This window comes from Macaca thibetana, chromosome 6 (genome assembly GCF_024542745.1).
Source record: "Macaca thibetana thibetana isolate TM-01 chromosome 6, ASM2454274v1, whole genome shotgun sequence".
NCBI classification, from domain to species: Eukaryota; Metazoa; Chordata; class Mammalia; order Primates; family Cercopithecidae; genus Macaca; species Macaca thibetana.
The window spans coordinates 168,996,948-169,011,432 of NC_065583.1; the positions used below are offsets into that span (position 1 = coordinate 168,996,948).

The window sequence follows — 14,485 nt, forward strand, 5'->3', positions numbered from 1 at the left end:
TGGGTTATAGAAATATTTATAAATTATTCATTATTCAGACTTGATTTCAACAAAGACAAGGCATCTGTAAGTGACTGTAATAAATTAATGTCAAACTAAATTATTTTCATTTACTTTAAGTCAGACCTTACTCCCTTCACCTTCTACTACATACTGACTTTCAAAAGGCAGGGCTGTAATTGGCCAAGATTTCAAAAGATCTCACATTTGTAAGAGGAAATTAAGTGTATTTCTCTTGGTATCCCAATGTTTATCATTTAAAGCCAATGCATGAATGCTTGTTAAACTCATCACACATAAGATAATATATTCTTATATTAATGGATTGTTTTGGTTTATAAATTTTCATCACTGGGCAATTGTGTTTCTTTTTCTTTTCTTTTTTTTTTTTTTTTTTTTTTTGTGAGACAGAGTCTCACTCTGTCACCCAGGCTGGAATGCAGTGTTATAATCAAGGCTCACGGCATTCTAGACTTCCTGGACTCAAGTGATCCTCCCACCTCAGCCTCCCAGGTAGCTGGGACTACAGGCACGTGCCACCATGCCCAGCTAATTTTCTTATTTTTTTTTTGTAGAGGTGGGGTCTCACTATGTTGCCCAGGCTGGTCTCAGACTCCTGGGCTTAAGTGATCCTCTCTCCTCGGCCTCCCAAAATATTGGGGTTACAGGCATGAGCCACTGCACCCAGCCTGATGATGTTACCTGGTCATTCAGTGTATTCAGAGCAAAGGAAAGATCAATGGTTGCTGTCTTTAGGAGCACAGTGAGTTGGGAAGGAAGAATAACATCGGGGATTGATGACAAAACTTAGACACTTCTAAACAGATACGTAAAACACTGGCGTTTTTAGGTAACTGGACTGGAGGCAATTTCCATGAGAACCTTCCTGTAAGACTTTAAGGAGAGCACTGGGGAGAGAATTTTTTCTTGAAACCAATGGCACTGGGACCTGGGCTGATGGGCGATGCACTGCCAGTTTTCTGCCTGGCCGGTGGGAGGCGCACTGCCAGTTTTCTGCCTGGCCTGTGGGAGGCGCACTGCCAGTTTTCTGCCTGGCATTTTTGCTCACAGGGATGCTTTCAGCTGCCCAGAGCTTTAAGGAGCTTTGAGCAGGAGTAATGCTCTTCTAGAGTCAGGGAACAGGCAGTTTTCCATTCTAGCCTGGCCTCAACTGCTAATCAACTGTGGAACTCTGAACACATGTGCCTGAATTACTCTGCCCCAGTTTCCTCATTTGCAAAAACATTGGGGAGGGAGGGAGGTCTCAAGCTTGATCGGGGATCAGAATCACCTGGAGAACCTGTTCACTAAATAGCAATTGTGCTGGGCCCTCACCCCGGGCATCTCAGATTCAAGGTCCTCCTTCAGGTTGGGGCCTGAGAATTTGCATTTCTGACAAGTTTCCAGGGGATGCTGAGGCTGCTGCCATGGGACCACACCTAGAACGGCCCAGGTGCACACAGAGCTTCCCACAGTGGATTCTGACAATGACTCTGAATGCTTTTAAAAGCCTATTGTTTGGTAAGACTGGTGATATGGCTTTCGGAGAGCACAATTCTCCTTTTGAGTTCTTTTAGCACAAACCCAAGTTCAGTGCACCACATGGGGGAATGGGAGGGACTCTGTTTATGAGAACTTGGTGGACCACCCAGCTGGGGGTGTTCACTCAGGGTAGGTTACCCAAGGAGACCTGCGGATGAGTGTAGCAGGATGTAACAGAGGAGGAACCCACGAGGCACACCTGCTGCTCATCCTTACACATTCTACACCATGGCCAGTTTGAGCTCATGGAAATGCTACAACATCCTAGTCCAGATTTCGATTAGAGGAAAGAGAAAAGCCCTTGCTTCAACCACTGTTTTTGGAGATCTAGGGATATTAAGGCCAATGCTGAGTTGTGATTACAGGATCAAAAAATTCCCCATTGAGGCAGAATACTAAATAAGTCATGCTCTACTCACACTTCGGTGATAAAGGATGGTTATCAGCTTCGATAAGTGCCTTTTACTGGGAATGAGTCACAGTCCTGGCACAGCAGCGGTGCCCGTGCTGTGACTGTGCAGGCCCAGCCAGGCTCTCACAGTCATTGCCTCGTTTAATCACTAGCAATTCCACGAGTTGCCAATAAGGAAAGTACTCCTAAGAGGGACTAAGAGAGGTGTTCAAAGTTACACAGCTGGTAAAAAATCAGAGCCAAGAATCAAACCAGGAACTTGTGCTTCAAGTTCGAGTTCCACGAATAAAAGGCTTCCTAAGAGATCATCTGGGCCCTCTACCTCTTACAGATGCCTGCCACGAGCTATAAAAAGAAAACAAGTTTGACCAACTGGGCTACAATTTGCAGTTTTGCTTTTAAACATTAGATTACACATGATTGCTCTACTTTTCACTATTTGGCAAAGTATGATTTCTTTATGTTATAAGTACCAAACAACTTGTATTGGATTGACAAGAACAAATTCTTCAAGGTCTTCTGTCTTTAAAAATGCATGAACGTTGGCTGTGTGTCTTCTTTAGCCTTCTCAGACTTAACAGGCAGTCTGTGGGACTTAGTACTTCTCTCAGTTAGTTCACGCTATTGTGAGACTGATTTGCATAGCTGGTTCCACATTATTCTTTTGCAGTCTATTTCTGTTAGGTCTAGCAAAACATTCCTGTAGACAGGAGCATAGTGGACGGAGGGGGCACTGTTGCTCGCAGAGAATCTTTTTACTAGTAAAGTATTTGTCCCTGAAAGCATTCTCTAGAGATGCCCAAATTAAAATCAGACCACTAGATACATTCAACATGCTTGCCTGCTTTCCAGGGAGCTGAGTAACCAATTATCTGCGTCACACACTGTGTCCTAATCTGAATTACATTTCAACATTGGCTTCTGGAGAGCTCTTTCCGAAACAACTGTGTCAAAAGGGAGAACGGATGGAAAACACACTTTAATTCTGGAGCAAACCACAGAAGAAAGAAGACAGGAAAATAAAAGATACAGGCACTGCAAATCAAAGTACATAAAACTTTTAATGAATTAACTTTACAAAAGACAAATGGCATCAAAACATCAGACGAGTTTGGTACAAAACTGGTCCTAGGCTGTGAAGACTAATTCTGGTGACGGATGGCAACGTGCTGCTGGCATGAGACACATGGAGCAGAGGGACGAGAGCCGTGGGTCCCAACGGGGGCCCTTGGACACCACTGGCAATGAGACAATGGGTGAGCACAGACTCCATGTGAGGGACAGAATCAACTTATTCACGAATACTGTGTGTTTGAATATCAGACGAGCAGATGCGGTTGGCGAGCTACCATATTTTCCAGAAAAGAACATGCACCAGAAGATAATATACACCCCCTAGTTTTATTGCCTTAAGAATGTGTGTGTGTTTCACCTCTCTCCTCTTTGTTAGTTCTCTCAATGCTTTTCTTCTATCACGCACGCTCCTTTTCCCTTTTGCTTAGGAGCAAGCACAGTGCAAGTGGCAGAACGATCTGGGCACACGTCAGACACCAAACGGTATGCCACTGGGTCACGGGAACGAGTCTGCAGAGGCTCCATAGGACAGACAGAGCACGCACATCAAAAACAAGGGACAGAAGTTGCAGTCAGAAAGTGTGTGATACCTTCCTGAAAATACAGTCTTCTTGCCAAAATGAAGGTGACTCTTCAGGATGCCACATTGCTCTGGGAAAGGGACCTTGACATTTCTGTGTTTACAAAGTACGTCTTCAGGTCCCCCTTTCCTTTCACGTTGATTATTCCTCGACAGGTGCATGTGTATCCGAGGGTCTGCAGGACGAGGCTTGTCTCCTCCGTAACCTAGAAGGCACAGGAACACGGGAGAACGGGCTTAGTTAGTACCTACATTGATACAACCCATCTGACTCAAGGATGAAGAGCCAAAGAAAGGCACCATGCTCTTCAACCCAGGAATTCCACTCCTGAGAAGTCAGTAGAACAGTGAGAGTAATCCACAAGAAAGAAAGGTTGTAAAGGACAATGCTGTTTAATTCAGTGCAGGGATAGCGAAAAATTGGAAACAACCTAAAATTCAAGTAACTCCAGTGCTGCGATGATGCTATCATGGATGAGACAACATCGAACCATTTCACCCAGAAAAGGGATTGAGCCTGGATCCAGGCTATGATTCCAACCACATGATGTTATGTATTCACATTGAAGAGACCTGGAAAAAAGAGAGTGAACCAAAATAGGTTGGAGTGGTGGGATTCTGGATGATGTTTATAAATTGTCATGAATGTCTTTCATGAAATAATAAACATTAACACTCAATTTCAGTGTCGATGGGAGGAACACCCTGAGAAGGAGCACTCTCAACTCCCGCAAGGGGTCGCGTCCGTCAGGTTTGATGCCTGTGAGTGAAGGGGTAAAACTGGGAGAACTGTGGGAATTTGCACCAGTGTCCGCACGAGCATGATGTTCCCAGTTGAGTCTCAAAAATCTCCTCACTTCACTGCATTGAAACGGGGGGCTAAGGAGGGCAGCCCCTCTTGCAGGCTGCCGGCTTGACAGGACCACTTACTTCCTGCCATTGCACCGACAGGCGAGGGCCCCGGCTGCTGAACCATGTCCAGGCCCTGCCGTCGGATGACGGTGAACTTGCTGGCTCCCATGGCTTCCTCCTCAGCAGAGATGCACTGTCCCGTACTGAGCCTTGCGCTCTCTCAGCTTCGGCGTGTGCTGCGCCTTCCCTAGGACACCCTGTCTGGGACTGCGGGCCCACGCCTGCCTGTGCTTGGGCTGCCTGAGTGTGGAGGAGCTGCAAAAGCAGAGAACCAGGGAGGCACACAGGCGTGGTCTGAGGGCGAGGCCTCAGCGTCTGAGGCCGGGGAAGACCCCTCTGTTGGCTACCTGCTCCTCCACCCAGTCTCCCCAGCTGGTGTCTGAGTTTGCGCAGACAGAAAGGCCTGGTAATGCTGCTTTGGAACCGTAAGAAAAAGGCACAAAGGAGCAATCTCCTCCCACTTCATCTGAGAAGGCACCTGGCATGGCTGCAACAAGGGCACCTGTGAGACCTTGGCCACCTCCAGCACTGGAGTGACAAATCTGTGCCAGGCGGGTATGGCAGGGCTGGGCAGCTTGCAACCCACACAGCAGTGTTATGGCACAGGGCACCGTTGTTCTGGCACACAGTGTTATGGCACACAGCAGCGTTGTTGTGGCACACAGCAGTGTTGTCGTGGCACACAGCAGCATTGTCGTGGCACACAGCAGCATTGTTACGGCACACGGCAGTGTTGTTATGGCACAGGGCACCGTTGTTCTGTCACATAGCAGTGTTATTATGGCACACAACAGTGTTATGGCACACAGCAGCGTTGTCATGGCACACGGCAGCATTGTTACGGCACATGGCAGTGTTGTCATGGCACATGGTAGCATTGTTATGGCACACAGCAGTGTTGTCATGGCACACAGCAGCATTGTCGTGGCACACAGCAGTGTTGTTATGGCAAACAGTAGTGTTTTTATGGGACACAGCAGCATTGTCGTGGCACACAGCAGTGTTGCGATGGCACACAGGGGTGTTATGGCACAATTTTGGTTGTGGTGTGGCCCAGGGCAGGTGCAAAGGTGGGGGCCGTGTCAACAGCAAAGCTCCAGCCTCCTTGGGCTTGGAGACTGAGAAGGGCCTTGAGGGCAGATGCTGCTGCGGGGGCAGAGGCAGAAGTGCAAGGAAACCATGAGGGGTTGTGTTCATGAGAGCCCAGGACGGCATCCAGGGACGCCCAGAACCAGGGCAAACCCTCCATGCACAGATGTCAAGGACTGGCTATGGAAGAATCATCCACCTTTCTGCAGAGTCATGGAAGGACAGCCCCTAGCACAAGGTCCACGTGTGGGTCCTCGGGACCCTGATGAGCAGAGCAGAAAGGAAAGGGAGGCACAGGCGCCAGATGCCCAAGTCCTGCTGCTCTGGTCTGGCCCAAACCCTGGGAGGAGGGCAGGAACCCAGGGAGTGCTTTGCGTATTGGATAAGAACCGAAAGAAGATGAAGAAAACCAAGAAACTCAGGTTTGCAAATTCTGCCGTTATTGGATGAGTGACCTTCCACCTAGAGAACAAACCAATCTTTTGGTGCTTTGGGGGTTAACTGTTGAGGTATTTACCGGCGCTAATGTCACTGGCATTTTAAAACTATCCACTGGTGTTCGTCATGCCAAACCACCCGCTGATCAGCGCCGCATGATTAATGGGAAACCGGGAGGAAGAAGCTGTCCATCTCCATGCATGCTGGTTTCTATGCCTCCAGGCCTAGAAGAGGCCCGCAGGGTTGCTGAGTGGGCTTGCTCTGCTGTTCTCGGGGTTTCCAGGCTAGAAAGCATGCTGGGAGTTAAATGCCCTTTAATAAAAAGAACCTGTTCCTCAGGCCTAGGAGAAGCTTATTAATTGTCTGGGCATCGTTTTTGATTTTCCTGGCATCTCACCACTATTTTTTGCACATAAATGGAAAAAAGAGCTTACTGGAGTGAGGAAGCAAGCCACACCTTCGGGTTTAAAAACCCACCCAAATGCAGCCCTTCCAGCTCCTGTGCTAAGGGAGCAAACACAGGTCTACAAACATGGCTCCCTAGTGACAGGCAGAAACCTGTCTTCTTTCCCTCCAGGGATCAGAGACAATGGAGCCGCTGCAGGTGGCTGACCCGCCCTGAGTCACATGGAGCTTTATGAAGCCCAATATCCTCTTCGAGACACACATGAGCTCAAACACATTTCAAACATCAACCTCTAGCAGATTTACGATCTCCAGGAGGGAGCACTCTCCATGACCTGCCTCACTTAAATTGCTTTTGATACTTATCCCAAGTGCTTGAAAGCTTCTTGGGGAGCTGGAAAGCATATTAAAAACTGCCATAAATCTTTGGACTGTTCCGGGTGTTGTGTTGGGGACATGGGCTGGCCTGCAGGTGGGAAAGTGAGCCCTTGGTAGGGGCAGGCCTCTCTTCCCTGCCAAGAGAAGAACCGGGGTTGTCCAGGATTGCTGGAGCATCCCTGGGCATCGGAAGTGGCTAGCGATGTTTATGCAGAAAGTCCTGGAAGCCTTGGTACCCTCAGGAAATGATTAGACTAGGCTGCCAAAACGCCCCACGATTCTTGTTCTAGCTGGGCAACTGAGCAGTCTCCACAGCGCGTGGGAGGAGCACAGGACATGGGTACGGAATATTCTGTCACTGTCAACCTGGGCTGAACCACTGCTCTTTTGTAGCTTGAGGGATAGTTTCAGCGTCATCAACTGAGCAGTTGCATGAGAAGATTAGACTAGTTTCAGCACAGCTTTAGTAACAGACTTTTTTTTCTATTATCTTTTCAGTGATTTTAAAATACTTTAAAAAATATATTATTAGTGCTATTGTAACATACTTTAACCATGATTATAATTGATTTAATGAGCAATGGAAATAGTCATACAAAATAATTTTAGTTTTCTCCAACCACTGCTTTTCATTTGTCAGACCTTCCTTTCTCCCCCTTGGGTGGATTTCAGCACTGCCATTCATATCAACCTTCTATTTCATATCTGACCTCTCCCCAGCCTACCACTTCCCCTCATCCCAATTCAGCTTGAGAGAAGAAGGTGGGGGGTTGTGTCTGGTTTTGGATGCATGATCCCTCTCGCTTGCAAAGTCCTGTTCAAGGTATTGGCACCAGGAGAAGTAATAAAGGTGGAAGAGGACACCACTCCCGTACCGAATGCTCAGGGCTGTTGTGCCATCATGCTGGTTGCTGCTGGATCATTTGTTTCCACAAATGCAATAGCCTTTATATTGTTAGAATTTTGTTGTTGTTAACAGTCAATGCAGAAACTGACATTTCCCCAAAAATTGTTCTCCAAAAGATTTAAGTAAATTTCAAGGTTTACTTTTTTCCTTTGTTTTAATATATTAGTATCCTTATACTTATTTATGGATCCCAAGAGAATAGACATGGTTGATGAAGGCAGTGCAGACCACACACTGCATTACCTGTATTTTGTCCAGGACTCCGGTGCTGTCCATCCTACTGGCCACATTGACAGTGTTGCCCCAGATATCATATTGTGGCTTCTGAGCTCCAATCACACCAGCTATCACAGGTCCATGGTTAATACCTGTGCCACATCAGAGATGAGTTAGCAAGATTCATCTTATAGCCACTGTCTTTTTTTTTTTTTTTTTTGAGATGGGGTCTTACTCTGTCACCCAGGCTGGAGTGCAGTGGAGCAATCTTGGCTAACTGCAACCTTCACCTCCCAGGTTCAAGCGATCCTCCCACCTCAGCCTCCCGAGTAGCTGGGGCTATAGGCACACACCACCACACCTGGCTAATTTTTTTGTATTTTTAGTAGAGACAGAGTTTTGCCATGTTGCCCAGGCTGGTCTCAAACTCCTGAGCTCAGGAGATTCACCTGTCTTGCCCTCCCAAAGTGCTGGTATTACAGGAATGAGCCATCATGCCCGGCCATGGCTACTGTCTAAACAGGATGGTTTCATAGGACCATTCTTGAATCCTCATTATTAAACAAACATAAGCCCAACTCATGAAATTCTAAAACAAAGAAAAATAATTCCTCTTATTTTTCCTACTCAAAAATGTTAAAATATCTGTCCTCTTTTATCTTCTAAACCTTGATTCATGTTTATATGACCATTTGTCATTTTGCATAAGATAAAATGTGTATGCTTTAAAAAACTAAAGGATTACAGGTGCACCTGTAATCCCAGCACTTTGGGAGGCTAAGGCAGGTGGACTGAGATCAGGAGTTTGAGATCAGTCTGGGCAACATAGTGAAATTCCATTTCTACCAAATATATATATAAATTAGCCAGGAGCCAGGTATGGTGGCGCATGGCACATGGCTGTAGTCTCAGCTACTCAGGAGGCTGAGGCAGGAGGATGCCTTGAGCCTGGGAGGTGGAGGTTGCAGTGAGCTCAGATAGCATCACTTCACTCCAGCCTAAGCAAAAGTGGGAGACCCTGTCTCAACAACAACAACAACAACAACAACAACAACAACAACATCAAAACTAAACATAATACAGTGGTTTTTCTGTGTTGCTATACAGTTTTAGGCAAGAGATGATTACTATACTATTTTGCAAGTGTTTTAGAGTAAATGTTGATTTTGAAGCAAACGTTTTTATTTTAAACGGCTGCACTACATGGATGTATGCCACTGGCTATTCTGCCACTGTTGGACTTTAGGGTTCGCCCTGATTCTGTGCTGAAAGAACAAGCACAACTACCCCCGCAGCCACACCAGCAGGGCACTTTCCACTCCCCTGTGCTGTTCTCAGTGCTTTACAGATATACGTGCGCTCCTCTCATTCTCAGGGCATGCAGGCCAGGAGGCCGACGGAGTGGCCTCACACAGGGAGCAGGTGGCAGACACAGGCCCCAAAGGCAGGTGGGTGGCTCTATGGAGTCTTCTCCCGAGGCCCCGACTCCCCCAACTCCACAGCAGGCTCTGGGCACATGGCCCTCTCCCACCTTGAGGCTCGCTGCCTTGGACAGCATCCCCACTGGCGAGCCTGCTGAATTCAGGAAGAACATGTTTTTGTGTTTGTGGTGATGGCTGTCATTTCTAAACCATTTTCCAAAGGACTATCCCAAATCTGCATTGCTGCTGGCAAGGGATCCCATCCATGTCAGCATTAAGAAAGAATCCTGACATGTGTGAGAATGAGATTTTGATGGGATACAAATCTGGGGAAATTGTTCTCATGGGAAGATGACTGGCACTTAGGGGAAAAGTTGAGGGTAGAAGAGAGAAGACTGAGGGGGTCCCTGAGCACCTCCCACTTAGAGGAAATGCCAGGGCCATCAGCGGGAGAGCAACCGAGCTCTCCCACAGGAAGGGGAAGGGACACACAGCCAGGTTCCAGGCGAGCCTCGGAAAGCCTGTCAGGTTTTGCCGCTTGGGTTCTTGGCCCCCTTGAAGCTGGGCTTGACTGCTCAGCGTTCATCAGAGTGAGGAATGTCAGTCCCGGGTGACATAAGCCTGCTCACGCACTGTGTTCTCTAAGGAAACTTAACCACCATGTCTCTGGAGCCATGCTTGAAGCCAGCTCTCTTCAGCCCAGCTGGCCCAGTTCTTGTCCAAGGTTTCCTGGACCCTGGGGTATCCAGGCGTTAGATACCAAATACATATATATATATACACACACACACACACACACATAAACACACATACATATATATATACACATATATAAATTAGCCAGGTGTGGTGGCACGAGGCGCATGGCTGTAGTCCCTGCTACTCAGGAGGCTGAGGCAGGAGGATCTCTTGAGCCTGGGAGGTGGAGGTTGAGGAAGTGTTTCTTCCCCAGGTGAGCAGGTGCCCTGGGCCACTGCTAACTACAGAGGTGACAGATGTTGTGCTGACCTCCCCCTTTTAATAACTGCAATTATAAAACCACTGCGATTCCATGTCTACATCTGAGCTTTGACCCTGTGTGGAAGGTGGATATGGCTTCTGCTGTCAGGAGCTGAAGCTTCAAAAGATTAATCAACTTCTCTAATCAAGAAGCAGCCGGGGCTCTTTCCCAGCTCCAGTTTAACAGGCAGGATGGTTCCTGGTCCCATGAACTGCAAATGCGCAGACCGTGGATGTTCTGGGAGTCAGGGGAAGCAGGACCATAGATATAGAAATAGGGATACTGACACTAATTGATTCTTCCCTCTACATTTTCTCCTGGGTCCAGGACCCCCACCTTCCTGCATTAGTTGGACTGTATATTGATGAGGGTATCTCTGGAGATTTAATTTCTGACTGCTGAACTGCTTAGTCTGCTACAGCTGATTGTAGATCTTAGGCAAAGCTTTCCCTTATTTATTTATTTATTAAAATTTTTTTTTTTTTTTTTTTTTTTTTTTTTTTTTTTTTGGAGATGGAGTCTTGCTCTGTCGCCCAGGCTGGAGTGCGGTGGCGTGATCTCAGCTCACTTTAAGTTACACCTCCTGGGTTCACGCCATTCTCCTGCCTCAGCCTGGGACTAGCTGGGACTACAGGTGCCCTCCACCATGCCACCAATATTTTTTTTTTTTTTTCAGTAGAGACGGGGTTTCACTGTGTTAGCCAGGATGGTCTTGATCTCCTGACTTCGTGATCCACCCGCCTTGGCATCCCAAAGTGCTGGGATTACAGGAGTGAGCCACCACACTCGGCCAAAGCTTCCCCTTTGCAATGGAAAGTTAGGTCAGGAAACAGCCCCAATACTGTTCCAAACAGTACCTTTGCAGGTACAAAAGAGGTAAGAAATAAATTCTCCTTTGATGTTGTGGTGTACTCAGGAAAACACACTTCTGGTTTAGGCATCTCAAATAATTTATTCCAGCTCTGGCACAGGTCAGAGCACCCAGGGGTCAGCCGCTGGACACTGGCCTGCAGTTCCAGCACTGCATCTGACAGTTCAGCTTGTCTTCTGGCCACTGCTGATCCCTGCTTGGTCAGCAGCTCTGGGGGTGGGGAAGAGCCTGGACTGATTATTGCTGGCAACAGGGCCATCTCTAGTTAGTGCAGGGGTTTGCTTGATTTGTGGTTCCAACCGATTCTACAGCCTGATATGCTGAAAAGGATGCTAGGAGGGAATTCACCTCATTATTTGTCCCATCGCTTTTGTCAGCAATATTATTCTTCTGCGTTGCTATCCCTGAACTGCCTCTGGATGTCGTGGTGCATGGAGGTAGAGCAGGGAAGCCCCCTCCTGGGAGAGACTGAGGGTGTGGGGAAAGAGAGACTCAAAGGCCAATGAAACGTTGAGTTTAGGCTTCCTTAGAAATCTAACAAGGCTGATATATGGGGTTGAGGGTAGAGAGCTTATCAGTTATTGGACAATCAGGGTAAAGTAGGCATTGAGTGTCAATCAACACGACTTGACGGAGGTCCATTCAAGAGTTCACGTGAATCTGAACAATATCACTGAAGTCTAGACCAGGAAAATGGCACTTTGGATGTAGTACGCATGACTGGCAAACAGTCGTTCTGGTCCCATGCTGCAGTGCAGGGCAATATTACTTTGGTCTCTCTAAGTTTGATAATAGAAGAGGTCATTCTCCCACTGCGATAGTTAATACTAAATATCAAATTGATTGGATTGACAGATGCAAAGTATTGATCCTGAGTGTGTTTGTGAGTGTGCAGACAAAGGAGATTAACATTTGAGTCACTGAATTGGGAAAGGCAGACCCACCCTCAATCTGAGTGGGCACCATCTAATCAGCTGCCAGCGTGGCCAGAATAAAAGCAGGCAGTCCTGGCTGACACAGTGAAACCCCGTCTCTACTAAGAATATAAAACATTAGCTGGGTGTGGTGGTGGGCACCTGTAGTCCCAGCTACTCAGGAGGCTGAGGCAGGAGAATGGTGTGAACCCGGGAAGGCGAGTTTGCAGTGAACCGAGATAGCACCACCACACTCCAGCCTGGGCAACAGAGCGAGACTCCATCTCAGAAAAAAAAAAAAAAAAAAAGCAGGCAGAAGAACGTGGAGAGACTAGACTGGCCTAGCCTTCCAGCCTACATCTTTCTCCTGGGCTGGATGCTTCCTGCCCTCCAGCACCAGACTCCAAGTTCTTCAGCTTTGGGACTCGGATGGGCTTCCTTGCTCCTCAGCTTGCAGACGGCCTAATGTGGGACCTCGCCTTGTGATTGTGTGAGTTAATACTCCTTAATAAACTTTCCTTTATATATACATCTAACCTATTATATATACATCTAACCTATTATATATACATCTATCCTATTGTTTCTGTCCCTCTAGATAGCCCTGACTAATACGTTCATGTAATACATTTTTTTTTTTAAAGAGGCATAGTAGCAAAATTTGAGGAGCCCATTTTCCAAGCTGTCAAAACAGTGTAGAGTCTCTGGGGTCAAAGGGACATGCCCATGTTTGGTGTGGTCATCTCATCTTTGTGTAAGGTAGCGCCCCCAATAGGGGTTTACGATGCACAGAAGTGAGAAAGTAGAAAGAAAAGTATGGCATTTTGGGAGGCTGAGGTAGGCAGATCACTTGAGGTCAGGAGTGAGAGACCAGCCTGGCCAACATGGTGAAACCCCATCTCTACTTAAAATACAAACATAAGCTGGGTGCGGTAGCACAGGACTGTAATCCCAGATAGTTGGGAGATTGAGGCAGGAGAATTGCTTGAACCCAGGCAGTGGAAGTTGCAGCAAGCTGAGATCGTGCCACTGCACACCAGCCTGGGTGGCAGAGCAAGACTGTCTCAAAAAAAAAAAAAAAAAAAGGAAAATACGAGTAAACACTGGCAACTAATAGTACAAGCAGAGAGAAACACATCTCATTTGTGAAAGAGATGTAACATATTTTGGATTTAAATGAAATTCAGGACATACCCATAGCAAAAGAAGAAGATGGCTTTAAATATGTAGATTTCCTTTTAAAGTTGAAATTTGTATGTAAGAGAGTGTTAAAAACCATTCAGATGGAATTTGTTGCCTGAACTGCTCTTATATAAACTGACTGTCAGAAGAAGCAAAATGTGTTGCCAAGAAAACCATAACATGGTCAAGGAAGCTCTTAGAAATCTGAACGGTTGCAAGTAACTGTGCACACATCGCGACCCAGCTGTGTGTTGACTTGATGACTTAAAACACACATTTTAAAAAATAACAATTTGTAAAAGGCAAGTAATGAAACATGCTAAAAAAAAATCAACTTAAAGTCTGGTAAAAACTTAGAAATCTGGAAGCCTCTGTTTTCAAGCAAGCAAAGGTTACTTTTATTTATTTATTTTTTTTGTGACAGGGTCTCTCTCCATCACCCAGGCTGGATTGCAGTGGCACCATTATGGCTTGCTACAGCCTCAACCTCCTGGGTTCAATAAATCCTCCTGCGTCAGCCTTCCAAGTAGCTGGGACTACAGGCATGCACCACCGAGCTCAAATAATTTACTTTTTGTAGAGATGGGGTCTCATCATGTTGCCCAGCCTGGTTTCAAACTCCTGGACTCAAGTGATCTTCCCACCTCAGCCTCCGAAAGTGCTGGGATTATAGGCATGAGCCACCGCACCAGGCCTAAAGGTTATTTTTTTAAACAATATTATAAAGAAAGCTGGATTTTTATTTTTTCTCTCTAGGATTTGAACACAATCTGAAAAGCTGTCAGTTTCAGAACCTACCCCACATTTGGTGGTCTTACAACTTGTGGCCCCAGGAAGCTGGGACTGTATTGCAACAATTCTAAGACCTACCTTTTTTTTTTTTTTAAAAGAAAACAAAACATATTTACATCTCTGAAATATGGATGCATCTCATCGTTAGTGGCAGGTCCCAGTTTCATTGGCAACGGCCCATAAAATAATGCAGCTGCTCTCTGTGGATGTCTCACAGTGAATGAGCAATGCACGACAGCTCAAGGCTGTGCGTGCCGTGCTTGTGGACGGGACCTTGGCTGAGTGCCGGCAGCCTAGGTCCAATCAAAGGGGTGCTTTTTCTAATTTGTCCAAAAGTGTCCTTCCTTCTGTC

At 46.6% G+C, this 14,485-nt stretch overlaps 1 protein-coding gene across 1 annotated transcript in view; it reads right to left on the reverse strand.

Moving 5' to 3' along the window:
• Positions 1-359: 359 nt before the first annotated feature.
• The window catches only part of ADCY2 (adenylate cyclase 2), a 429,519-nt gene continuing 415,393 nt past the window's right edge, over positions 360-14,485 (reverse strand). The window contains exons 24-25 of the mRNA XM_050792931.1: positions 7,981-8,105; positions 360-3,814 (exon numbers count right to left, since the gene is read on the reverse strand). Of these exons, the coding sequence (XP_050648888.1) occupies positions 3,662-3,814; positions 7,981-8,105 (278 nt within the window). The 3' untranslated portion in view covers positions 360-3,661. The remainder of the gene's footprint in view (positions 3,815-7,980; positions 8,106-14,485) is intronic.